Source organism: Monodelphis domestica, chromosome 3 (assembly GCF_027887165.1).
Source record: "Monodelphis domestica isolate mMonDom1 chromosome 3, mMonDom1.pri, whole genome shotgun sequence".
Taxonomy (NCBI): Eukaryota; Metazoa; Chordata; class Mammalia; order Didelphimorphia; family Didelphidae; genus Monodelphis; species Monodelphis domestica.
This window is the reverse complement of record NC_077229.1, coordinates 61,816,109-61,843,955: the sequence shown is the minus strand read 5'-3', so window position 1 is coordinate 61,843,955 and position 27,847 is coordinate 61,816,109. Positions and strand designations below refer to the sequence as shown.

At 43.2% G+C, this 27,847-nt stretch overlaps 1 protein-coding gene across 3 annotated transcripts in view; it reads right to left on the bottom strand.

Annotated features, from left to right (window-relative positions):
• Nucleotides 1-3,162: 3,162 nt before the first annotated feature.
• SAXO5 (stabilizer of axonemal microtubules 5) overlaps nucleotides 3,163-27,847 on the bottom strand; it is a 32,444-nt gene continuing 7,759 nt past the window's right edge. Inside the window, exons 1-9 of one of the 3 annotated variants that reach the window (XM_007489564.3) lie at nucleotides 23,097-23,258; nucleotides 16,475-17,092; nucleotides 15,131-15,234; nucleotides 14,935-15,035; nucleotides 9,310-9,425; nucleotides 8,970-9,085; nucleotides 5,229-5,412; nucleotides 4,846-4,931; nucleotides 3,163-4,515 (exon numbers count right to left, since the gene is read on the bottom strand). In XM_007489564.3, the coding sequence (XP_007489626.2) occupies nucleotides 4,327-4,515; nucleotides 4,846-4,931; nucleotides 5,229-5,412; nucleotides 8,970-9,085; nucleotides 9,310-9,425; nucleotides 14,935-15,035; nucleotides 15,131-15,234; nucleotides 16,475-17,021 (1,443 nt within the window). In that variant the 5' untranslated portion in view covers nucleotides 17,022-17,092; nucleotides 23,097-23,258 and the 3' untranslated portion in view covers nucleotides 3,163-4,326. Of the gene's footprint in view, nucleotides 4,516-4,845; nucleotides 4,932-5,228; nucleotides 5,413-8,969; nucleotides 9,086-9,309; nucleotides 9,426-14,934; nucleotides 15,036-15,130; nucleotides 15,235-15,729; nucleotides 15,752-16,474; nucleotides 17,093-23,096; nucleotides 23,259-27,847 lie in introns of those variants that run through there. The other 2 variants (XM_007489565.3, XM_056822002.1) reach the window with 2 other exon arrangements.

The window sequence follows — 27,847 nt, the reverse complement described above, 5'->3', positions numbered from 1 at the left end:
TCCTAAAGAATGGGAGGAAAATTCCAGATGGCATTAAAATGCAAAAATCCATCAGGAGCTGCTAAACCATATGTCCACTTTCTCATGTCTAAAATCTTTGTAAGACTGCTCTGCACACATATCAACAGTTTCCTTGATTACAAAGATGGGAAGGAAAAAGGCAGGCTCTTGAGACAGTTTTTTTCCAAGCGATCACATCTTCATAGTTAAACCCTTGATTAGCAGGTGTAAAAAAAAAAATACAAGCTCCCACTGTAATTGTTAGTTGCAGTCCGAAAAGCATCTGACTGGGCTGAGGTTAATGAGGGCCTGAAAGCTATCCTTCACCAAGGTGCAACCATAGAGATGACTTTGCTTCATGATCCTCTGATTCCTGGTGTAATAATAGGTAATATTTATATAGCACTTATTATGTGTCAGACACTGTGCTTAAGTGCTTTGTAAATGTTACCTCATTTGAGCTTCAAAACCACCCTGGGAGATAGGTGATATTTTTATCCCTATTTTACAGATGAGGAAACTGAGGCAAAAGTGATGAAGGGACTTGCCCAGGGTCACCCAGCTAGTATGAGGCTGGATTTACACACACTTCCTGACTCCAGCCCTGGTACTCTACCCATTTTGCCTCCTAGCTGCCCCTATTATTAAACCAGACACAAAATAGGGAAACATCTACTCATCCAGGATGTTTGCCAGTTATAGAGAATATCCTACACCAAATCCAAATGGAAGAGGGATCCTCCAGAGAGAGGGAGATTCTTGAGCTGTTTCAACATGAAGATTACATGCCCCCAATGGCATTGGGCCTTCTCCATGATTCCAAGGCCACTCTACAGGGATTAGCCAAGCAATCCACGAAGGACAGATACATCACCCAGATTATATCCTGACCACCGAGTACTTCTCTACTTTGTCCATCCAGGGCAAACAATACAAATAGCCAATTAAGTAGACCCCAAACTGAAGGAGAAGAGCAATAGGATCAGAGAAATAAGCTAGAAGGGATCTTCAGAGGTCACAGTGTACAACAACCTTATTTGATTTTTTTGGATGTTATTTTTATTTGTAACACTCATTTTAAAGATGAGGAAGTGGGGCTCAAAGATGGGAAGTAACTTGCCCAAAGTCACAGGCCAAATCACGTTGGGAAAATCACTCAGTGCACCCTCCTTTCGGGGTACTGCTGTTCACTTAAGGTTTCCTTTTTAACACACATATTCTTCCCCTGATCTTAAATGGCCCCAAACTGTGGAACGCCTCAGTCTCAGAACAATCAAAATTGTGAATCATTGATCCAGAAGGAACATCAGAGTTCTTCTAACTATAATCCAACTCCTTTGTTTCAGAGAAAGAAAATGAACTCTCAATATATTAACTGACTTGCTGAACTTCATTCAGGGAGTAAATGTGAAAGACAAAATTTGAACCCGGGTCCTCTGACCCCAAGAATCAGTGATGTTTCTACTATATTATGCTGCCTCTAGTGACCCAGGCTCAATTAGTCTCAGTAAGCTGGTTGAACTCCAGAGGATGGAGTATGTGAGAGGTAGTGTAAAAGGCAACCCAAAGAGATAAAAATGGTCGTTTTTGTTTTTAATAAAAAGCTTTACATTCTTAGAATCAATACCGTGTATTGGTTCTGTCAACATGTAATCTAGAAACCCCAAACTTATAGCCTGGTAAGAGCTGATGAACCCCAAGTTTTAGGACTAGCTTATAAATTGGAGCCCCCATATTGGTTCTGTCAACATGTAATCTAGAAACCCCAAACTTATAGCCTGGTAAGAGCTGATGAACCCCAAGTTTTAGGACTAGCTTGTAAATTGGAGCCCCCATATTGGTTCTGTCAACATGTAATCTAGAAACCCCAAACTTATAGCCTGGTAAGAGCTGATGAACCCCAAGTTTTAGGACTAGCTTGTAAATTGGAGCCCCCATATTGGTTCTGTCAACATGTAATCTAGAAACCCCAAACTTATAGCCTGGTAAGAGCTGATGAACCCCAAGTTTTAGGACTAGCTTGTAAGTTGGAGCCCCCATATTGGTTCTGTCAACATGTAATCTAGAAACCCCAAACTTATAGCCTGGTAAGAGCTGATGAACCCCAAGTTTTAGGACTAGCTTGTAAGTTGGAGCCCCCATATTGGTTCTGTCAACATGTAATCTAGAAACCCCAAACTTATAGCCTGGTAAGAGCTGATGAACCCCAAGTTTTAGGACTAGCTTGTAAATTGGAGCCCCCATATTGGTTCTGTCAACATGTAATCTAGAAACCCCAAACTTATAGCCTGGTAAGAGCTGATGAACCTCAAGTTTTAGGACTAGCTTGTAAGTTGGAGCCCCCAAAGTTTGTCCTTGTTCCCTGTTCCTGTGAGAAGCCACCCTGAAGGGAATCCCAGGTTAACCGTTTCAGACTGAATAATGGACCCCAAGGTAAAGACAATCCCAATTAGGGGGTGCTAAGCAAAAGCTGAGTGCCTCTTTTTGCCTTAGAAGCTTCTCCCATTGTACCACATCCCCCTTTTGAGGATCGAACTCAAGACCTTTAATGTATGAGACTGGTGTGCTGCCTGCTCCACTAAGAAGTTACCCAGCTTTTGTTTGGCCCCACCTAACTGGGACTGTCATTTACCTTGGGGTCCATTATTCACTCTGAAACTGCTAGCCTGGGATTCCCTTCAGGATGGCTTCTCACAAGAACAGGGAACAAGGGCAAACTTTGGAGTCTCCAATTTACAAGCTAATCCTGAAACTTGGGGTTCATCAGCTCTTACTAGGCTGCTCCAAGTTTGGGGTTTCTAGATTCCATGTTGACAGTTCCGAGGCAGAAGAGCAGTAAGGCCTGGGCAATGGGAGTTCGCTGACAGGCCCAGGATCGCCTAGCTGGGAAGTGTCTGAGGCCAGATTTGAACCCAGGATATGCCTATCTCTAGACTTGGCTCTCTATCCACGGAGCCACCCAGCTGCCCTCCAATAGGATGGCCTTGTTAATGAGATGAAGAAATGACAGACGGCCCTGTTATTGCAGAATGCTGCGACTCAGAAGAAAGTCCCCAGCATTTTGGGTAGATGCTTTATGAAGGATATATAGAAGAACACGGACAGGATAAGACTGCCTAGACGGGTGGCGAGCTGCACCGGCTGAGAAAATGGGAACACCAATGAGATCACATATTTATTGAAGTGTGTTCTGAAGGCCCTCTAGCTCTGAAGTCCTGTGTCCTGAGAGCCCTCCCAGGCCTGCCATTCTGGGTTCTAAGAACCCCCCAACCCCGACCCTTGGGTTCTACGGGCCCTCTGGTTCTGACATCCTCACAGCCCTGAGCTGCATCCTAAGGCCCCTCTCAGCGCACACCTTCTGGGTTCGAAGGGGCCAACTCTGACATTCTTTGTCCTAAGGGCCCTCCCAGCTCTGACCGTCTCTATTCTAAGGGCCTTCCTGTATTCAAATGGAAAAAGAAAAGAAAAGAAAAGAAACTGAGGGCCTTCCTGGCTCCAGCATGTTGAGGTCTACAGTAATTTAGCATCAGCACTCAAGGCTCCAAATACCGCCTTGACTTTGCCCTGTTGTCTCCCCAGCAAGCCATGAGCTCCTCGGGGATGTGCCGTGGGCCTCTCCATCTCTCCTGTAGGCCGGCCTAGGACCCAGGCTCTCCCAAGACAGCCCATCCTCCCTCTGTCAGCCCGAGGCCTCCAGCTCAGTCTCCTTCCAGGTCAGGCATGACGTCTTCCACAGATTCCTTGACAGGAGCTGGCCCAGCCATTTCTTAGACAGCTTAGTCATTTCTTCCTTATTTGGTGTCAGAATTTGCCTCCCTGTCGTGTCGTCCCCCCGGAGATCCTCCTTCCACCCACCCAACCTTGCAGTGACTTGAAGGCTATTCTCATGCCCCGCTTGGCCTTCTCAACGCATCCCAGTTTCACTCTGGTTTATCAATGTCCTTCCCAAAAGACAGCCATGCCCACACTGGCCACGGGGTCTCCGGCTCCCTGAAATCGCTGGCAACATTGCAGCCGTTATTGGGTGGGAGGAGGGTGCAGGGGGGGGGTCCCCTTTCAAGCCCCCTTCCCAGGAGCTGAGGCTAGCAGGAGTTCCCAAGGTTGCCCTTTCCTCTGCCACTAACAATATACTCAGGTCACAACTTTTAAAGTTAGAGAAAACCTTGTTGTTCTTTTGCTCTAAGATCAGAGAAATAGATTGCGTCTGGGCAGGGCAGGGCAGGGTTTGTGGCTGGGAAAGGGCAGGTGTCTGCGATGGGCTAAAGGTAAGCAGGCTCCGTGACGGGCCTGGAAAGAGGATGCCCACGGCGGCCGGAGTGGCCCTTCTCAACAGGGAATCACCACCTGTTTGCCTGACCAGCGCTTCCCGTGAATACCTATGGGCACATGGCTCTCTTGCCCTTGGTTGCCGTCCGGCAGGACCAGCGGACCGATATATTTGTACGGGTAGTTATCCTTGTATTCAGTAGAAAATTCGTGGGATGCTTCAGGAGGCAGGATGTGGGAATATTTAACCTACGGAGAAACAGAAAGATCCCCCAGTGAGGTCAAGGATTCCCCATCCTGCCTCACTCTTCCTCTGCTCCCATGACCAGACGCAGCCCTGGCGGTCTCCAGCCTCAGCTAGGGCCGCTGTGAAACTCTGCCCAGGGCTGAAGAGGAATGGAGAAGGGGAGAAGAGGCCCTGATGAGCTACCTGAGGCCCCTTGCTCAGCCCACCTAATAGATGAGGTCATAGGTTAGAGGAACTTGCTGAGATTTCCCTAGCAGGAGTGTTTGGGGACAATGGGGACGGTGACCCTCCGGGCCTCTCCCTCCCTCTGCCCAAGGCCCTGAGCCTGTTACCCTCTGCTTTATCTCCTCAGACACTGGATGCTTCTTGACCGAATAGGGTCCCATCTTTGGTATTGAGGAAGTCATGAAATGCATCGCTGTGGACAAGAGCTAAGGGTGAGAAGGGGGCTTGAAAGCCTGGTGGCAGGGGACTGACCTGGGATCGAGGGGCAGAAGACTCCCAAAGTCTGAAGGGGCTCACAAGAGGCTGGTCAGCCTGCCTCTCCACGAAGCCCCAAGACAAGATTTGTCCATAAAAACCCAACCTCCCAGGAATCCAAAAGAGACTCTAGAATGGGCACAAATATTCAGCCCCCTCCATGCTACTGGGCCCTTTGTTGCAGCTGGCGGGAGAGTTGGGGCCCGAGAAGGAACCATAGGTTCTATGACCTCACCATCTGAACCCATTTTGATGTGACTCTTCATGAGGCAAGAATCCACCTTGGGCACCCTTGGTGTTCTTGGGGATTTGAAACATTTCTGGTACACGCTGTTCATAAAACTGGGCGCCCTTTTTTCCTCCCCAAAGATCACACAACTTGGCTTTGCAGTGGCTTTTGTGACTTTTGCAATCTCTATCTAGGAGGGAGCAGAATGGAAAAAAAAAGGAGGTGTTGAGAAGAACACAAAGAGATTGGCCTAGCTAGAATATCCGGCACATTTTGGGGAGCTGCAAGAAAAAAAGTCAGTCAGTCAAAGGAAGATCTTGAATGCCAGGATAACCATTTCAGGAAGTAAATAGCTGGCTAAGGAAATGGTACTTGAGGAGAGCAGCTAGGTGACTCAGTGAATAGAGTGCCAGGCCTCAGATGAGAGGGTCTGGGTTCAAATCTGGCCTCAGACATTTCCTAGCTGTGTAACCCTGAGCAAGTCACTTACTCCTCATTGCCTAACTCTTACCATTCTTCTGCCTTGGAACCAATACACAATACAATTGATTCCAAGATGGAAGGTAAGGGTTTAGAAAAGAAAGGAATGCTGACTCTGGAATCAGAGGTTGGGTTCAAATTCTGCTTGGGACAGAGTCAGGCTCAGAGATAGGAATCCTGGGTTCAAATATAACCTTAGACATTTCCTAGCTATGTGACTTAATCCCCATTGCCAGCCCTTTCCATTCTTCGGCCTTAGAACCAAAACACAGTTTTGATTCTAAGACAGAAGGGAAGGGTTAAAAAAAAAAAAAAGAACCTATTATGGGGGCAAGTAAGTGGACACTTCCTAGCAATATGACCTTGGGAAAGTCATTTAGCTCCAATTACTTAGCCCTTATTGTTGTTCTGCCTTGGAATCAGTACTTAGTAATGATTCTCTCTTCGAAAGTAGGGATTTTTTAAAAGAGCCTACTATGTGCCAGGAATTGTGTCAAGGGAGGAAAACAAATTTAAAAAAAGAGAGAAAAACAATCTGTACCCTCAAGTAGCTTAAATTATAATGGGAGAAGACAACATACAAAAGGAAGCTGAAAAGAGGGTTCAGATGGGAAAAGGTACCTAGCCTATGGACATGATAAAGAATTAAAAAAAAATACCCTGTTGGGAAATGAAGAAATAAGACACACCAACCCATTCCTTTGCAGATGTGGGGGAAGAGAAGTCACTTCCTGCCTGCAGAAGATTTTTTTGTAGTTATTGTCTGATCTGCTGAATTTTTTCCCCATGTTACTCTTTCATTTTTTACATTTATTTAATGTCATATTTCTAGATTATATTTACATTTATTTGTTTTTCAATTTTAATACTTCTATTTATCTTTTAATCTTTTGTTATAAAAGATGATTGTTTAGGGAGAGGGGAGGGATATAAGGGGAAATCTAGTAATGGAAGATATCAATAAGGATCCATTTTTTTTTTAAGATACAGAAATAAAAAACTACCCATGTGTATCTATCAATCCAGATACCTAAAAATGGAGCAGGTACAATCTAGAAAGAAAAAAAAGGAAAGATAGCAATATCAAGGATGAGAATTGCACAAGAGAACCATTATAGTTATCTGAGAGGGTGCCCAGTAATAAAATTATGTAAGGTCTAAAAACAATATGGTAGAATAGAAAGAATGCTGACCTCAAGAAAATAATTTAACTTCCCCTGAGCCTCAGTCATCGAAGGAGAGACATTGAAGTAGAGGCTCCCAAGTTCAAATCCTGCTTAAGGATTTACTTACTAGCTTTTTGACCTTGGGTAAGTCACTTCACCCCTATCTGCCTCAATGTCCTCATCTTATAAAATGGGGATTATAATAGCACCTACCTTTTCTCAACGTTGTTGCAAGGATCAAAGGAGGTAACATTTGTAAAGCACTTTATAGACTTGAAACCTCTTGGTAAATATTAAGTATAATTGTGATGCTGTGGGTTACCTTCCTCCTCCCATTCCCCTAGTGATCTACCACTAAGAACTCTGGGAATCAGAACCCAGCTGAATGTCCCTAAGGATGGCCCATTCTTACTCTTCCTCAGACACAGAAACTGGATAAGGAAGGATTTTCCTCTCTCCCCAAGGCCCTGGACAGGACCTTTCCCCAGATGCCAAGATCAGAAGTTACATTTAGGGTGGTTGGAGAGATGAGAATGAAAGTGAGCCTCCTGATTCTCATCCTACCTACCTGACCACTCCTCAATCTCCTTTGCTAGATTGTCTTCTAGATCACATTCTCTAACTGGAGGCGTCCTACAAGGCCCTGTCCTTGATTGAGCCCTCCAAGTTGCACTTTTGCCTTTTTCCATGAATTACTACATGAACTCCATTTACCCTTAGACTCATTATCAGCCAACATCCCCACCCTTCAGTGAATGCAGCAAAAGACCCACAGCAAGTTCTTGTGACCTTCATTTTTTGTCTCCCATTATTTTTTACACTTGAGAAGTGTGTTTTTTTTAAACCCTCACCTTCCATCTTAGAATCAATACTGTATATTGGCTCCAAGGCAGAAGAGTTGTAAGGGCTAGGCAATGGGGGTCAAGTGACTTGCCCAAGGTCACACAGCTGGGAAGTATCTGAGGTCAGATTTGAACCCAGGACCTCTCATCTCTAGGCCTGGCTCTCCATCCATTGAGCCACCCAGCTGCCCCCTTGAGAAGTGTTTTTAATAAAGATTGTCCTCAATAAACCTGGTTCCATCTTCAAAACAAAACAAAACAAAACAAAACTTGGTGATCTTGTCCGCTCCCGTGAATTTCATCACAATCTCTAAAGCTGATGTTTCTCAAATCTACCTATCCTTCCTCAAACTCTCTGTGGACCTCCAGGCTAGCATCTCCAACTGCTGTCTAGAAATCATGGACAGAAATTCTAATGGACATCTTACACTCAATATGTCCTGATCTGTATCAGTCTGATTGTATCAGTCACTCCCCTATTCAATAAATTCCTTCTTATCTCTAGGATCAAATACAAAATCTCTGCCTTTCATAACTTTGCCTCTTCCTACCTTTCCAGTCTTCAGATACCTTACTTCCTGTCACATACTCATCGATCCAGTGATAATGTCCTTCTGGCTATTCCATGAACAAGAAGACACTCCATCTCCCAGTTTTTGACATTTTCTCTGACTGTTCCCCACCCCTTCTTCCTCTTCTTCTCCAACTACCAGCCTCCCTGGCTCCCTTTAAGTCCCAATTAGAATCCCACTTTCTATAGGAAGCCTTCCCCAATGACTCTTAATTCTAGTGCTTCCCTTATTAATCATTTCCTATTTATCCTATATGTTTGCTTGCATGTGCTCTCCCCCATTAGATTATAAGCTCCTTGTAGGCAGGGACTGTCTTTTGTCTCTTTCTGCATCCCCAGCACTTAGCACAGTGCCTTGGCACATATTAAATGATTAATAAATGTTTATTGACTGGTTAATTGTGCAATGGACAGAGCCCTGATTTGGGAATGTAGAGGCCAGTGTTGTTCTTCCTTCTTTGCCACTTCATGACCTCAGACAAGTCGCCCCTCTCTCAGCCTCTGTTTCCTTATCTGTAACAAAAGGGGAAAAGTGATCCCTGCCCTGCCACTTTCTCCTCCCACCCCCATGTAACCAGATATACACTTAGAAGATGGTTAGGGAGCTGCTTTGAAAAGTAGATTGTTACCCCTACTAGTTTCCTTTGTTAGGAGAATGAGACCCGCTAGTGAGGGTGCAGGAACTGACCGGGGTATAGGAGCGATGGGTTGTAGTGTAGGTGTTTCTCTCCGTGCCTCTTCCAGGGTCTGTGTCCCCTGGCATTATTAATGAATCTGGACGTGCTTTTCCTCTAAAGATACATTCTGTTTAGGGGAAACATATATGAGTCAACTCATGAGACCCTGACCTGAGAACTTCACAACGGCTTCCCATATTCAACCATATTTCACCCCACCCCACCCCATCCTTTTCCATCCCTGCCTATCACTTCCCCATCCCACTCCTCTCTCTATCCTTGTTCCAACTCCTGACTCTTTCTCTGGCCTTGCCTTGCCATATTCATACCCCTGGTACTGCCTCCACTTACCAGGTGTATCTGGGAAAGGCATATCCTTATAATCTCTGGGACAACCATAGAAACGGTCATCCCCAAGCCGGATGTTCACACAGAAAACATTGGCTGCAGCATTGTTCTTATTATACCTGCCATAGAGAGATAGAGTGAGAAAGGAGAGGTGGCGTTGGGCAGTAGGCAGTGAGTGGCAGTAATAGAAACAGGATCCTCATCCTCTAAAATCTTGTATGTCTCACCAGTTAGCACTAGTTAAACATAAAGGGCAAAACCTGTAGTTTCAGCCTTAGTCAAGCATGAATTGCAGAATCTGTGTCATTGATCAGGTACCCATTGTGTACCATCAATCATCTGTAGTGTTCTATGCTGGGCACCAGCTTTGTGTCTGCTCTACATTATTAATTACTCATATTGTTCTTTATTTAACTTAGTTCTTGTTAGACATTATTACCTATAGTGGTTGTCTACTCATAGAAATGGAGATTTTTGAACCTTTGACTTCATTCCCCAGAAGTCCTTAGTATTTCCCAAAATTCCCTATAATCTCTCCTGCATCTCCACATTAGCAAGATCACATTATTAGTGTTTAACTGGTGGTAACTCCTCTCACCTCCTCTTTGGCATGATGTAGCAATCAGAGGTGATGGTGGTAAGGTGGAGATTTTGAAATGGCTAACTAGCCATGGGCATGTGGTTTTATTTTTATTTTTTACCCTTTTTGTCCCTTGATTTCTAATGATCATTTAATAAACTTCATAAAATATAATATTTTCATTATTTGAGATTTACATACTGGGCTGTCTCTCTTCCCTACATTCCAGAAGGGTAGTTAGATATCTCCTGATCCACACCCAACGTTGCTGCTTTACACTTGGTATTGTGACTTCACACCTGGGGCTGCTACTCCATTATCTATTGGGCTATTCCATCAACCAGAGAGCTGCTACTCCATCAGCTCCAGAGCTGCTACTCCACACCTGGAGAGCTGCTGTATCATCAGCTCCAGAGAGGCTACTCCACTAGCCCCTGGGCTTATCAACATCAGCCCTAAGGCTACCTGATTAGCTCCTAGACTGTTCCACCAGTTATTAGGCTATTATATCACCTTAAACCTCTTCTTCAAATTATTTTCTTACTTCTGGATTGAAAGGAGTTTGAGTCTCCCATTCTTGGGATGACACCCTGCTACAAACTTGATGTGTTTTTCCTATAACAGGAGGACAAAGTTCTCTGAATCAGGCAAGAGAAGTATCTGAGTCTCTTCTGGAGTATAAGGTCCCACCAGGTACCTATTGGACCAATTCGGACCCTAAGATAGAACCACACCCTCAACTCTCTCCATCCATCCTATGGGTTAGTAGAGAGAACTGAAGTCAGGAAGACTTGGAGGTCAAATCACATGTTAGACATTTACTGGCTATATGACTCTAGGCAAGTCCTTATCTGTAAACTAATGACTTGTCCTCTAAGTTCCCTTCTAATTCTCAATCTATGATTTTATTACCTATCCTATCTTAGGTGTTATCTCCAATCCTTCACCTCCATTGTCCTATCCCTGCTCATCTCTTTGCAGCCTTAGCTTGGATCACTCCCCACTCCCTACCCCCACCCCCATCACTTCCTCCATCCCTATTCATGTGCTATTAAATGGAGCTGGAAGAAGTCAGGCAGCCATGGTAACTGGATGATATATCATCAGATCATGTTCATTAACCTCAACTAGGCCTTCACTGCAGCAAGGCAGTCTTTTTATCCTTCCTGAACTGATTCCCTGTTTCACTCCCCACAGAAGCTGTTCTAAACCTTATTTTCACTCTCCAAACCCTCCACATTACCTCTTCCCCCTTCTCTGAGCTGAGGACCTTGCCTCTTTATAGGAAAAAAATGAGGCCATTCAACACAAGCTCTCTCTTCTCTCCTCTTTACCTCAAAATCCCTTTACATTATTTCCTACTCTCTCTTCCTTTCCACCAATCTCTGATAAAGAAGTGACCCTTCCTTCTCCTTGGCAAGGCCAACTTCTCTTCATTGCACTTGCTTTCATCCCCTTCTATTTTCTCCAGCAAATTGTAACTTCAATATTCTCTCTCTCTGTGTGTCTCTCTGTGTCTCTCTCTGCCTCTCTGTCTCTCTGTCTCTCTGTCTCTGTCTCTCTCTCTTTCTCTCTGCCTTTCTGTCTCTCTCTGTCTCTCTGTCTCTGCCTCTTTCTCTGTCTCTCTCTCTCTGTCTGTCTCTCTCTGCCTCTCTGTCTCTCTGTCTCTCTGTCTCTGTCTCTGTCTCTGCCTCTGCCTCTGTCTCTGTCTCTGTCTCTGTCTCTCTCTGTCTCTCTCTGTCTCTCTCTGTCTCTCTCTGTCTCTCTCTGTCTCTCTCTCTCTCTCTCTCTCTCTCTCTCTCTCTCTCTGCCTCTCTGTCTCTGTCTCTGTCTGTCTCTCTCTCTCTCTTCCAAATTTCTCCAATTTTAAAAAAATCATCCCTGGAATCTACCTTCCCTTCATAATATTATCTTACATTTGTCTTCCTTTTCTTAGTCAAACTCCTTGGAAAAACTGTCTACACTCATAGCTTCTACTTCCTCTCCTTTTATTCTATTTTAATTATTTTTATCAGTATAACTTTTCCTTTTTTTCTTTTAAAATCTATTTAGATATTTTGCAAGCATTTATTATCTCTTCCTCCCACATTCACTTGCCCCCAATTGAACAATAAAAAGAAAAAGAAAACCTCCATAACAAATATGCACAATCCAGCAAAACACATTGACTATGTTCAAAAATGTATGTCTCATTATTCACTTTAAATCATCACTATGGCAGAAAGCAGTGCCATCTTGCTCATTCCCAATCCTTTTGCTTTGCTATCTGGCATTCTGTCTTCATCACCCAACTGAAACTGCTTTTATCAAAGTTACCAATAACCTCTCCATTGCCAACTCTGATGGCTTTTTTTTTCATTACTTGTGCTTCTCTACCTTTCTACTGTCTTTGGTCCTGTTTGACCACCTCTTTTCCCTGGAGACTCCTCTTCTCTACTGATTTTTGTGACACGACTACCCATCTGACTTCTCATTCTCCTTTCTTGACTCATTATCTGTATGGACATCCCCCCAGGACTCTTCTTTAAAGTCTCTTCTCTGCTTTCTCCATACTCTTTCTTTAGGTAACCTCACCAGCTCCCATGAGTACAATTATCATCTTTATGCAAAGAACTCCCAGATCTATACATTCAGCCTGGTTTCTCTTCTGAGTTTTAGTCCTCCATCACAAATTGCCTATTGGATATCCCAAACTCAATATGTCCAGAACTGAATTCATTATCTTTTTCTGAAAACACTTGCCTTTTCCAAGCTTCTCTCTATTTCTATTGAAGGTACCAACATCCTTCCAGTCTCCCGAGTTAATAATTTTTTATTTTTTTAATTTTATTTAGTTAGATGATTTAGAATATTTTTCTATGGTTACAAGACTCATGTTCTTTCCTTCCCCTCCCCCCTTCCTGTATCTGATACGCAATTCCATTGGGTTTAACATGTGTCATTGATCAAGACCCATTTCCATATTATTATTTGCACTAGGGTGATCTTTTAGAGTCTGCTTGTTTTTGCTTTTTTACTTTTTTTAATTCCAAATTAATAATTTTGTTGTTATCCTGGACTATTTCCTCTCTTTCACTCAACCATATTCAAGCAGTTGCCAAACTTTATTGTTTTTTTCCCACATGACCTGCCTACGTCTCACTTCTCCAACCCCTTCTCTCTATTCATCTGAGCACTAGTTCAGATCCTCATCACCTTTCACCTCGATTTTTTGCAACATCCTCCTTCCTGATCTCTTCCTGAAAGTCTTCCACCTTGCCAGTGACTACACACTAAAGCCAAAATGATTTTCCCTAAGAGAGAGCTGATCCCATCACTCCCCTACTCGGTTCATTCTGGTGACTTCCTATTGCATCCTCTGTTCATATTATAAGCTTCTCTCTGACTTTTAAAGTCTTTTACAACCCCTTCCCAATCTGTCTTTCCAGACTCATTAAATATTATTCTCTCTCTCACCATCTGGGATCCAGCCAAGGATCTGGATCTTTGTTCTCTGTTCCTCTTAAAAGCTACTAAAGCTCTCTGTGCCTTTTACGGGTATCTACTTCATGCTTAGAATATACTCCCTCCTTACCTCTGGCTCACAGGGTCCCTCTTCCTTGGAGATGCAAGTGCCTTACCTCTCAAGCTACCTTGTGTTTTCTTGGTAGTTTTTATTTTTTCTATATATACTTATATGTGTACTTCTTGACTCCCCCATTAAAATGTAAGCTCCTAGTGAGTAGGGATTATTTCATTCATTCAATTTCCACCTTAGCTCCTAGCACAAAGCTGGTCACATAGGAGACCTGTCACATAGGTCACATTTGTTGATTAATTGAATAATAAACATTTTCCCCAAGAGCTTGGGGGGAATAACTCTATGTGATGTGAGGGATGAAGAGCAAGAAGAGGAAATAAGTAGGAGAAAAAGAGAGAAGTGAAGGAAAGGGGGTGGGGGAGAAAGAAAGGAGGTAGATGGAAAGAGGAAAGAAAAGGAGAGAAAAAGATAAGTGAGATGGAAAACAAATAAGCTGAAAGGGAAGGGAGGGAAGGAAAGAGAAGATGAGAAGGGAAGAAAGGACAAGAGAGGGGAGAAAAAAGGAAGGAGAGAGATGAGAGGAAAGGGAAGGAGAGGAGGAACAAAAGGAGAAGAGGAAAAAAGAGGGGAAAGAGACAATAAAGTAGAAAAGAAGAGGAAGAAGCAGGAGAGGAAAAATACAGAGGGTTAAGAGAAAGAAGAATGCTTAGAAGAGGAAGAAAAGATTTTTAAACAAGAGTGAATTTGGAGGGAGTAGGGAGTGGGGAGGCAGCTAGGTGGCTCAGGGGACTGAAAGTCAGGTCTAGAGATGGGAGGTCCTAGGTTCAAATTTGGCCTCAGACACTTCCTAGCTGTGTGACCTTACTTAAATCACTTACCCTCCTTCCCCTTAGCCTAGCACTTCTGCCTTGGAACCAATAGATGGTATTGACTATAAAATGGAAGACAAGGGTTTAAAAAAAGTGATTTTGACACCCCTTGCCAAATATTTGTATATTTGAGGAGAGGGTCATATCTCTGTAGCTCTAGGATCTCTTCTGCCTCTGACAGCATACGTTTATTTTTTCCATTTTTTCAGTTATTGACTGTAGTTTTTTGACATTTTAGAATTCAGATTTTCTCCCTCTCTACCCTCCCCTCTCCCTGAGACAGTGAATAATCTGACATATCATATTTCTTATGTGATATTAAATTATATATTGTACCACACTTTCATTTAATACACATTTCTGTATGATAATGTAAGTTTATAATGGTGGAATTTCAAGCACTGGCTTGGGGTAGAAAGAGCCAGCAGCCTCCCAAGGGACGGACTCAAAGGATATGGTAGCAGTATCAGGAAGAGATTTGGGGTGTGTGAAGGGGGACCCCTGCCCCATTTGGAGCAATCTGGGATTCCCAAACATAACCCTGCTATGCTTCCCCTGTAATACGAGGTCACAACAGAAGCCTGAGACTAGATTGGCAAAACTCAAGCAGATTTTGTCCCAAAATTTGGGGTTTCTACTCAACAGGGTCTTAGTCATACCTGCGCTCGGGCAAGTCCAGAAGAGTATAGGCATTCTTCTGCTCTGAAAAGTGTTTTCCTAAGTCAAGTCTGGGGTCTCCTAATGCCATGTGGGAAGTCACCTGCAGACAGACAGATGGTCAGTTGGAGAGATGGATGGACAGAGGGGGCCTGCTGCCTACCCATCATCATGGTATTCAGTGAGGCCAAGGTTTACCTTCTCATACATATCACTGGGGGACGATGATTTTCCCTGGAATGTGTTTTGATAGGTGGTAACCGGAAAAGGCTCCATTTCCCACTTCAGGGGAGAGGGTCCTCCTGGCAATAGTACAGGTGAAGGAGGGAAGGTGAGAACAGGGAGGAACAGAGATAGGCATCAGAGTATGAAGAGATTTTTGAGAAGTCCAGGGACAGAGGCTCGAGGGATGTAGATTCAGGAAAAAAAGTAGGGGGCAGATCAAGACACAGAGAGGCAGAATCAGAGAGAGAAACAGGGACTTGAGAGCAAGAATCAATTGGGGGGGGGATAGAGAAACAGATAAATAAAAAAGAAACAGAAATCAGAGGAGATGTGAAGATAAAGACTGACACACAGAATGGAAGCAATAGGAAGAAAAAACCCAGAAAGATAGAGAGATAGAGACAGGAAGAAGACAGAGAGAAGTTCGAGAAAAACAAGACATGAGAAAAAGGAGTACAGAGAAGGGAGGAGAGAAAAAGAAAGACAGAGGGACAGAAATAGAAACAGAGATACCAGGACAAGAGAAAAGAGGAAGACCAAGAGGAGGCACCAGGAATGAGAAAGACACATACACGTCTGTCTTCTTCCATATCACAGCAAAACTAAGAGCAAAGGAGGATGGGATTATTAGCTTCATTTATTAAACAAATGACAACCCTTATTTTCTGTCTTAGTAACAACTCTAAGACAGAAGGGCAGGGGTTAGGCAATGGGGGTTAAGTGATTTGCCCAGGACATACAGCTAGGGAGTATCTGAGGGAGATTTGAACCCAGGACCTCCCATCTCCAAGCCTGACTCTCTATCCACCAAGACACCCAGCTACACCTACTTCATTTTTATAGAATAGGACAGGAACTCTTCCAAATTCACTGAGCAAGTCAATACCAGTGTTGAGCCCCAAATTCAGGTCTCCTGACTCCCAGATCATTGCAGGAGGTTCAGGTAGGGTGTGAGGTCAGAGCGGGTAGAGATAGAACAAAGAGGAGGAAACCCCAACTTAGGTTCTGCTGAAGGCTGAGCTCCTTTTCCCTATGTCCTTCTGCCTGATCTTTCCCCACTGCTGACAGATAGCTGAGAAAAGGGTTTTTGGAAGTCAAGGATGGTCCAATCCCAAGAAATAGGGAAGAACTTCAGCTTGGCCACCCATTGTCCTCTCCTGATGGGGAGGGGCAGGAGATGGAACAGAAAGGACAGAAGCTGGGACTCTGGGTCCACACACGACAAAGGCAAGGCTAGAGCCCAAGGAAGGATGGACCACGGACAAGGCAAAAGGCCAAGGTGGGAACTGGGGCTGAACCAGGGGGGTTCCCCCTCACCCAGGTGCAGACAAGGAGCTCGGACTGGGGCTGTCTGGGGCTGGGCCCTGAAGGCATACTGATTTTGAGTTGGAGGGATCCTCAACTTGTCCCTGTCTCCCTCTGGGAAACTGTCTGTCTCAAACTTCCTGAGACTTTCCTTGGTGAAAGTATTGAAGTGCTCAGAGCCTGGGTAGGTGAACTTCTCTTGACAAGTGGTCTGGAAGACCCTGATCCGGGGATCAGCATGCATTTTCAGGTTGCTTATTTGCATCTGGGATTTGTTGGTTGTTGCAAAGTTGGTCACGTTATAAGCAGGAAAGGCCATTTGCATTTCGCTTTGGATTTCTCGGATCTTGTCCAGGTCCTGGTGGAAGAGCCTCTTGCTGGGAACTGGCCAAAAGGGGCAAGGTGAATGGAGGCCCCAGTGGGCAGAAAAGCAGCTGTTAGAAGTCTTTATACACTTTTCATGAAGACGGGGCTCATACCCAATTTTGAAGTGGGAGGATTTGAGGAACTCAGTTCCAGTGAGGGGAGTAGGAATGAGATTTGCAGGAGTGGCAGCCATCCTGGACTCATAGAAGGAGCCAGGTGGCAGTCTGGGCTTGATTCAGCTTTCAGGGGCTATATACCACTGCCCTGCCAATGGAAGGAGAGAACAAATGGTTGGCAATGTTGGACTTCATTTATTCTTTTACTTACTCATTCATTTAATAGACATTTAATGTACGGTTACTCCTTTAGTAGGGAAGAACCATATTTATATAACTCTTACTACAGATTTCTTTTAGATGCTACTTTTCCTCCTTAAAATGGAAGCTCCTTCAGGGGACAGTCTCTTTATATTTCTATTTGTGGGCTCAGCTCTTAGCCCAGTTTTTTTTAACCCTTATCTTCCACCTTAAAGTCAATACTATGTATTGGTTCCAAGGCAGAAGAGTGGTAAGGGCTAGGCAATGGGGGATTAAGTGACTTGTCTGCTGGGAGCCATTAAAGACCATGATGTTTGACATGGTCACACATGGAAACCGGGGACTGCAAAGCAGCCCTCAGGAAGGATGGAAACATCCACTGAACCCTCCCCCCCCAAGTGACCTTCCTTATTAACATCCCCTTATTATTGGAATTGTTATGATTATTATTTTTACTTAGCCCCAGGAAAAATAGATGAGAGCAACATACTTACAGGGTTAACACACATATACACCGCTTTAATCCCCCTAGATTATTACCCTAAAAAGATTGCATTCACAAAATTAAAACCTAAAGACCATTACCCATTACTCCTCCCTTTTCCCTCTTAGCAGAGGTACACTCAGAGGCCCCACACCCACTGTTAGCCAAACACACAAGTCACAATCAATCACTCCTCTGAAACAGGAGTTACTGACATGCTTCTATGGACTGCTAAGTTTACAATAACCAGGTAACATTGTCAAGGTGCCTTAATGAAATATAAGAAAAATGTAACTTGGAAATTGAGGAAATTCCTGATTCTGGTCTATCTTAAATTACCCTCTAACCCCATACCTAGCTATGAAATGTTTTGTTGCCCATCTCCTTAGTAATTGGGTTTGATTGTGAAAACTGATCAAAAGCAACAATGATTCTTCTAGCTGTTCAGGAGGAACTAACCTCCAAATCACCCTGTCCATGTCATTCATCTCCATCACAAATCTTTCTGTTGTAGCAACACAGTGAATGATCACAGAATGTTGATTAAGTGATTTGTTAATGTGTGACATACCCAATTATCTGTAGACGATCATGTATGTTGAAAAATGATTGTGTGCCAGAAAACCATGTACTTACTAAAGCTATAAAATAAATTAACCTGGTGCAATGGTAGAACAGCTGAATGATGCCTAAGCACAGGTTTGAGCATTCAGTAGTCTCTCATCTCATTATTTTCCTAACCACTCCACCTAGTCAGAAGGACCCTCCTCATTGAGAGACCACAGTCTCGACTCTCAAAACTTGTCCAGGATCACACAGCTAGGAAGTGTTTGAAACTAGATTTGAACCTGGGACCCCATTATCTCTAGGTCTGACTCTCAATCCACTGAGCTACCCAGCTACCCCCCTCTTACCCCAGTTTTAATTTTTAATTATTAATTTTTATAAACCCTTATCTTCCATCTTGGAATCAATAATGTGTATGGGTTCCAGAGCAGAAGAGTGGTAAGTTAGCCCAGTTTTTAAAACAAAATAATTGTCTATTAACTGCTTGACTAAAGATTTATTGTGCAAAGGGCTCTGGGAGAGATCTAACAGTTAGGTAAGACCTAGTCCCAGCCTGCAAAGAGCTTACAGTCTATTGGAAGAAATGATACCAACTGCTGATCACTATAATAAACAATATTTTATGGAAATATAAAATCCTGTGTTATAGCTTAGGGAGAAGGAATGACCCAGACTCCAGGTCAATCCAGCCCAGCTTCCTTGCTATCCTAGCTTCTGAAGAAAAATTTAATATAATTTCAAAAGTTTGGACTCAAATAGTATTATTACTAAACAGGACCAATATGGTCAAGGCCATAGCCAGGAGGAGCAGCTTGAAGAGCTTTAGGAGTCTAAATTCTTAAAGTATCCCAACCTAGACCCTAGAGGAACCCAGGAAAATCTTACCTTGGAGTTTCAAAATTTGAGGTTAAAGGATTAGAGTTTGTTTGAATAACTTTGTTGAATTTACTTGAACTGAGTTAAAATGAAGCCCATGAGATATCACCTCACATCTAGCAGATTGGCTAAAATGACAGCAATGGAAAGTAATGAATGCTGGAGGGGATGCGGCAAAGTATGGACATTAATGCATTGCTGGTGGGGTTGTGAATTGATCCAACCATTCTGGAAGGCAATTTGGAACTATGCCCAAAGGGCGATAAAAGACTGTCTGCCCTTTGATCCAGCCATAGCACTGCTGGGTTTGTACCCCAAAGAGATAATAAGGAAAAAGACATGTACAAGAATATTCATAGCTGCACTCTTTGTAGTGGCAAAAAACTGGAAAATGAGGGGATGCCCTTCAATTGGGGAATGGCTGAACAAATTGTGGTATATGTTGGTGATGGAATACTATTGTGCTAAAAGGAATAACAAAGTGGAGAAGTTCCATGGAGACTGGAACAACCTCCAGGAAGTGATGCAGAGCGAGAGGAGCAGAACCAGGAGAACATTGTACACAGAGACTGATACACTGTGGTACTTCTCCATTAGTGTATGAATGTACGGACTTCTCCATTAGTGGCAATGCAGCGATACTGAACAGCTCCGAGGGATCTATGAGAAAGAACACTATCCACATTCAGAGGAAAAACTGTGGGAGTAAAAACACAGAAGAAAAACAACTGCTTGACTACATGGGTAGAGGGGGATATGGTTGGGGATGTAGACCCTAAAGCAACATCCTAGTGCAAACATCAACAACATGGAAATGGGTTCTCATCAAGGACCCACGTAATACTCAGTGGAATTGTGCATTGGTTACAGGAAGGGTGGGAGGAGGGGAGGGAGGAATAGAATATGATTTTTGTAACCAAGGAATAATGTTTGAAATTGACCAAATTCAAAAAATAAATAAATTTTTAAAAATAAAATAAAATGAAGCCCACTTTCACTGTTGTTAGTCATATCCACATGTTGTTTCAGTCATGCCCAAAGTTTCCTAATAATTATTGTTGTTCTGTCATTTTTTCAATTGTGTCAAACTCCCCATGACCCCCCCCAATTGAGTTTTTTTTGGGGGGGGGGTTGGTGTGTTTTTTGGGCCAAAATACTGTAGTGGTTTGCCACCTCTTTCTCCAGGTCATTTGACAAATGAAGAAACTGAGGCAAACAGGGTAAGTGATTTGCCCAGAGTCACACCGCTAGCAAGTATGTGGGGTCAGATTTGAATTCTGCCTTCCTGACTCCAAGTTCAGTGCTACTGCCTTCTCTTATGGAATCAGTACTCACCCACTAGGTGAAATTTATCATACCCAGATGGTCCTGACCTCAAGTTCACAGGAATATAATTTTGATAAGAGACCTAGAATCCGCTCTATAATATGCCTGACAAGTGTTCATTTGGCCTCTGTCTCTTCCTTTAAGACAAGGCTCAGACACTCATTTTTGCAGAGTCTTTCCCAACTTATCCCCCCAACTGCTAAAGTCCTTCTTCCCAGGCTGCTTTGCAATTAACTTCTTTGTCTCTTTTTGCATTTGTTAGCTTTAGGATTATGCTATATGTATTTAGGTATATATTGTTGTCTCCCCCAGGGAGGGACTAGCCTCCTCCTCAACAAGTCACAGGACTTGTCACATAATAGACCTCAATAAATATTTGCCGATTGATTGAAGACTTCCTGTAGTAGAGCACATCACTTCCTCCAGAGTAAGCCCATTCCATTTGGGGACAGTTATGCAGGGACATTCTGTCCATACATGGAGTGCCAAAAATTGTCCTGGGTCTAACAACAATCATCTGTGTATCACTAGTTAGTAACTCCCACTATCTCAACTAAATTGTTGTTATTCAGTCGTTTCCCGTCCTGTTCGACTCTTCGTGATCCCATTTGGAAATTTCTTGGCAGAAATATTAGAATGGCTTGCTGTTCCCTTCTCCTGCTCATTTTTCAGATGAGGAAAACAAGGCAAAGAAGGTAAAGGTACTTGCCTGGGGTCGTCCATCTAGGAAGTATCTGAAGCCAGATTTAAACTGAGTCTTATTGTTTCCAAGTCTGGCACCTAGATGCCCAATCAACTGAACTGGTCTTAAACATTTTGTGTAATTTTATTGGCGATATCATGGCATATAGGAGCCAGACCTGAGTTCAAATCTTGTCTCTGCCCATCTACTAGCTAAATGTGACCCAGGGCAAGTCATTGAACTTCTGAGACTAAATTTCAGAGAAGGTATCTGAGGACCTGCATTAATAGAGGAAAATTCCTTCTCTGGGAGTTCCTTGTGGGAATGAATTCACAGGTAGAATTCCTCTCTGTAATATTTTTACATCATGAATTAAAAATCGCTTTGAGGACAAATGACTTATCCTGGGTACCACATTTTCTAATTACAGCTTTGCTGTTCCCCTTTTCCTTGGAGGCATTCTGTATTGTCACTGTCCTCCCCAAGGTTTGACTCTAGAGTTGTTCTATTTCCCTAGGAACCTAGTGGGCCTTTTAAAGATCTCTCTCTCTCCCAGAGGGTAGGCAAGTTCACTGAGGGGCTATCTGCTTCCTAGCCCAGTGTGGCCTCTGGCTCTTGTAAATGCAATCCTGAGGGCAACTAGGTAGCTCAGGGGAGTTGGGAAGACCTGAGTTCAAATTTGACCTCAGACACTTTCTAGCCCTGTGATCCCAGACAAGTTACTTAACCTCCATTGCCTGGCCTCTCCTTTACAATACACAGTATTGATCGGAAGATGGAAGGTACAGGCTTCCAAATAAACAAGCAAGCAAGAAAATAAATAAATAGATGAATAAGTAAATAAATGAATGCATGAATGAATAAACAGACAAATAAAAGAATGAATGAGTAAATAAATAAATGCAATCTTACTGAGGCCAAATTCAGAAAGGGAGAGTACCCAGGAATTGGAAGATGATACTTTCAGGTCCAGGAGTCACTGCCTCGAGTGGATTAGCAGGGAGATGAGGCAGCTGTGACTCGAATGGTCAAAGGCCCAGGTTATCTGAACCACACAAGACTGAAGGAATGAGGAATGCTTAGGTTGGAGAGGAGATGAAAGAAGAATATAACATGGTAGCTGTCTTCAAGTATTTTAAGGAAGAGAAATTTGGCTAGTTCTGCTCTACTCTAGAGGATGGACTGGGATAGATAGAGGTGGAATTTAGACCTGAGGTAAAGAAAAAAGTCCTAACAATTGGAGCTATCTATCCAAAAGTGGATTGGGCTGCTGTAGGAAGCTGTGGCTTCCTCTTCCCCCAAGGTCTTCACTCAAGACTGCCCAGCCTCTTATCTGGCATAGGCAGAGGAAATTTTTGTGTGAGTGTGGGGAGGACTAGCTGGCCTTCTGGCTCTGAGATTCTGTGACCTTGCTGGGATCAGGAATTTTGTGGCTAGCATTTCTGGCAGCCAGAGTTGCATTCCTTACTTTGGTCTCCTAGACTAGTGGTGTCAAACTCAAATAGAAACAGATCCCTATGGGCCTCCTGCTTGACTTAGAAAACCACAAACTAACATTATCTATTTCGTATTATATTTTTATTGATTTTGTTAAACATTTCCCAATTACCTTCTGCCTTAGAATTAATACTATGCATTGGTTCTAGGGAAGAAGAGTGGTAAGGGCTATATAATGGGGGTTAAGTGACCTGACCAGGGTCACACAGCTAGGAAGTGTCTGAGGCTTAAATTTGAACCCAGGACCTCCCAACTCTGGGCCTGGCTCTTTAAGCACCAAGCTAGCTCCCCATGCCCCTCCCCCCATTACATTTAACCTGGTTCAGGCTTTGCACTGTAACAGTGCAAGGGTCTCAAGTTTGACCCTGTCCTAGATTCCTCTAGTCTCACTTTTATAAAGAAGAAAACCCAGAGAAGTATAGTGTTTAGGCTTGTAGGCCCAGACTGGGCTGAGACCCTGTCCTGAGCCCCCTCCCTGGGAACCTCCTTCTTCCCTTTCCAAAGATGTCAAGCACTCACTTCTGCTTCCGATGAATTTCAGAGCCTGGAGAAGAGAGGTTCGAGGATCCCAATAACATATTTATAACCAAGAGCCCCACAACCTTCCACCCTAGCCTTTCCCTGCCAGACACAGCTCCACCATATCACAATGTAACCTTGGCAACCTTTAATGGCAGCAGGAAAGAACCTGGGAGGGAGGTTCTCAAATCTCTGTCCCAGTCATCCCGTCCTGGTTCAGAATGTCCTTTTCAGTTCTAGGTTTCCATCTTCCTCTGCGGGAAATAAAATACCACCTGCCAACCCCTATTTCTCAGAAATATGCCTTGTAAAACTTAAACACTTTTAGAATCAAAGCTTTTAACATTATTCCTGAGTTCCCAGTCTCTAATGGAGAGGCCCTAGACCGAGTTTCAAATGCAGTGCCATCATTGGTTAATTTTTTTTACCTCAAGCAAGGCTATAAAATTCTCTCAGCTCATCTAGCTACTATCCTGCTTTGATTTCTCTCATGGATTCTAACAATAATCTTCTAATGGTTTCCCGGTCTCATCTCTCTCCACTTGCTGCCAGAGTGATTTTTCTCAAACCATAGGTCTGCCCATGATGTCACCCCTCTAACTCAATAAATCTTAGTGGCTCACTATTTCCTCCAAAAGGAAATAAAAAATTTTAGGAAGGAAGAAAGAAGGAGAGAGAGAGAGAGAGAGAGAGAGAGAGAGAGAGAGAGAGAGAGAGAGAGAGAGAGAGAGAGAGAGATACAGAGACAAAGAGAGAAGAAAAGAAAGAAAGAAAGAAAGAAGAAAGAAAGAAAGAAAGAAAGAAAGAAAGAAAGAAAGAAAGAAAGAAAGAAAGAAAGAAAGAAAGAAAGAAAGAAAGAAAGAAAGAAAGAAAGAAAGAAAGAAAGAAAGAAAGAAAGAAAGAAAGAAAGAAAGAAAGAAAGGAAGGAAGGAAGGAAGGAAGGAAGGAAGGAAGGAAGGAAGGAAGAAAGGAAGGAAGGAAGAAAGGAAGGAAGAAGAAGGAAGGAAGGAAGAAAGGAAGAAAGAAAGAAGGAAGGAAGGAAGGAAGGAAGGAAGGAAGGAAAGAAAGAAAGAAAGAAAGAAAGAAAGAAAGAAAGAAAGAAAGAAAGAAAGAAAGAAAGAAAGAAAGAAAGAAAGAAAGAAAGAAAGAAAGAAAGAAAGAAAGAAAGAAAGAAAGGAAGGAAGGAAAGGAAGGAAGGAAGGAAGGAAGGAAGGAAGGAAGGAAGGAAGGAAGGAAGGAAGGAAGGAAGAAAGGAAGGAAGGAAGGAAGGGAGGGAGGAAGGAAGAAAGGAAGAAAAAAGAAAAAAGAGAGAGAGAAAGAGGGAAAGAGAGAAAGAAAGAAAGAGAGAAAGAGAGAAAGAGAGAAAGAAAGAAAGAGAGAAAGAAAGAAAGAAAGAAAGAAAGAAAGAAAGAAAGAAAGAAAGAAAGAAAGAAAGAAAGAAAGAAAGAAAGAAAGAAAGAAAGAAAGAAAGAAAGAAAGAAAGAAAGAAAGAAAGAAAGAAAGAAAGAAAGAAAGAAAGAAAGAAAGAAAGAGGTTTACCTAGGATCAAAGCATCAGTATATGTCAAAGACAGGATTTTGAACTCATGTTTTCTGGGCCCCTAAAGCTGCTTGCTCTCCATTATGCCAAGCTATCTCTGATGTATTCATATAATACAAGGTCACCTGAAGAGGAAAAAAGAACAAAGAAAGGGAGGTAGAGGTTGTCCATCACAGTCTTCACGGAAAAGGGGGCAAGGAATATGAGCCTTGATGGAAGGGAAGTATTCCCTGGCAACCACCAATTAAAATATTTCAGCCCAACAACCATAAGTTAAACAATTCCAAAAAGCAGAACTGAGGAGGGGTGGAAGTGGCATTCCAAACTTCATGGCAGAAGAAGGTAGAAAGTCAAGTTCAGGGAACAAATCGGTTGTGCAGTTTTGATGGAACTCAAAGATTTTGTTTAGGTGAATATTGAACAAACTGTGGTTTGTGAATAAGCAAGGGGTGAGAGAGAGGCAGCTAGTTGGTCCAGAATATAGTTTTGATCCTAGAGAAAAGGAGAGGGGTAGCTGGGTGGCTCAGTGGATGGAGAGCCAGGCCTAGAGATGGGAGGTCCTAGGTTCAAATCTGGCCTCAGATACTTCTTGCTATGTAACCCTGGGCAAGTTATTTGACTTCTATTTGCCTCACTTTCTCCTCAGTAAAAGAGGGATAATGACTCCTACAACCCAGAGATGTTGTGAGAATGAAATGAGGTTGTTTTTTAAAAAATGTTTTATTGACTTGCAAAATACACTTCCCAATTGGCCATTGTTGTAAGAGCAAAGACATACATAACAAAACCCCCAAATAAAACCAGATACACTGATGTGAGAGACAACTCCCACAGTTCTTTCTCTGGAGGTGGACAACATTCCCCATCATGTCTTTCAGGATTGTCCCAGATCATTGCATACGGTTGAGAGTAGCCAAGTTTTCACAGATAATCATCGTCCAGTATTGCTGTTATTGTGTACACTGTTCTCCCAATTCTGCTTATTTTGCTCTGCATCAGTTCCTGTAGGTCTTCCCAACTTTTTCAGAAATCATCTTGCTTTTCATTTCTTACAGCACAATAGTATTCCAGCACCATCAATACCACAATTTGTTCAGCTGTTTCCCAACTGATGGGCATCCCCTCAATTTCTAATTCTTTGCCACCACAGAAAGAGCTGCTGTAAATATTTTTGTATAAGTTGGTCCTCCCCACCCCACTTTTTTTATTATGAGAGATTTTTTTAAAAAATCTTTGCAAACTTCAAAGGGCTAGCTATTATAAGGCCCTCCTACATGATCTCCTGAGAGGACCCTGAGACTTTCCAGTAAGTGGGATGGCCTCTGAGATGACCAGTGACTGGGAGTCAGGATGGACTCTTCAGAAGAGCTGATCCCTCCCACATGGCTTATTAAAACAAGCTGAGAGATCATGGGGGGGGGGGGCTGTTTTTTTTGTGTTCTCCTCCTCTGGAGTCTCCAAACCTAAATGGAGCAAGGTAAGAGGGCCTTAATGGCAGTGCCCAGAAGAAGCAAATGGCAGGCTGGATGAGATTGCCCAGAAGACCTGAGAAGGGAATTCAAGGACCTTGACTTTCTGGTCCTATTCTATGGTTTCCTTTTCTGTATAATGAACAGACTGGAGAAGTCCAAAATGGATTTGTCTCACCCAAGAACTAGCGGTAGTTTGGACACTGATAGAATTCCTGCAGAAGCATGTGGGAATTACAGACATGTACAGAACCTGAGATGAGATCCTGAGCATGGACTCCTCTAGGCTGGGTAATCTGTCTTCTTCTTCTTTTTTTTTAATCCTTACTTTCAGTCTTAGTAACAACTCTAAGACAGAAGGGCAAGGACGAGGAGTGACTTGCCCAGGGTCATACAGTTAGGAAATATTTGAGTCTAGATTTGAACCCAGGTCCTTTTGACTCCAGGCTTGATGCTCTACCTGCTGTGCTACCTAGCTGCCCTTACTTCCTGGGTGGTCAAGTTCCCTATTTCAATGTCAAAGAGTTTCCCAAATTTAAATGTTTAGGCACTGTTCTTTTAGAGAGAAAGAGGAGGATGTCTAGATGCAGTAAACATGGTCCTTGGAGAAAAAGAAGACAATAATCCACATATCTCTTAGAGAATATCCGATGACCCAGATTCAAATCTCATCTCTACTGTGTGACCTTAGGCAATTCACCTTAACTTATCTTGGCCTCAGTTTCCCTCATTTGTAAAAGAAAGGGCTTGAACCAGCAGGTCCTGAAAGTCACCTTAACTTATCTTGGCCTCAGTTTCCCTCATTTGTAAAAGAAAGGGCTTGAACCAGCAGGTCCTGAAAGTCACCTTAACTTATCTTGGCCTCAGTTTCCCTCATTTGTAAAAGAAAGGGCTTGAACCAGCAGGTCCTGAAAGTCACCTTAACTTATCTTGGCCTCAGTTTCCCTCATTTGTAAAAGAAAGGGCTTGAACCAGCAGGTCCTGAAAGTCTCTTCCTACTACTCTAAGTCTATGGCCCAATGAATTATTCAGCCAGTTCAAGTGGATTCAAGGTGAGAGTGCTTGTTAACAGCAGCCCAAGGGTGTTTTCCTCTGGAGGGGGCGGTGCATAATGGACTCTTTGAGTGCTTTATAAAGTTTCTATGTTTGTTCCTGGACTCCGGTGCCTCCTTGGGGTCTTATTCATTTCCTGTAGGGTGAACTAACTCATCTGTAAAATGAGCTGGAGAAGGAAATGGCAAACCACTCTCGTATCTTTGCCAAGAAAACTCGGAATGGGGTCAGGAAGAGTCAGACATGACTAAAATGACTGAACAACAAAAAAGGGTGAACTCACGAGCTCTTGATAGCCGTCTTCTCTACTGAGTGGTTCATAAGGGATTTGGGGATTTTGTTACCCATATTGGGGAAAACCTGGAATTATATTTAAGCTTTCTTTTAGAGATTTCCCCTGAAGTGAAAACCGAGAACCAAGACACCAGGATACCTAAGCTTGATTTTGGAGATTTGCCCTAGTGTGGAGAGCAACGAGCCAAAGATGGGCCTTGTCTATAGGAGCCCAGACGGGGCTCCAGGAAGGATATACATGAGCAGGGTTAGCATGGAAGCCTCCTTATAAGGTTTCTCATACCATACCTTGTTCTGGACACTCACTGACCCCTTAACTCCCCTCTGAGGATGATTGATTGAACCCCAGCTGGGATAGTCAGACAGCCAGAAAATCCCAACAGCCCCTTCTGGGAA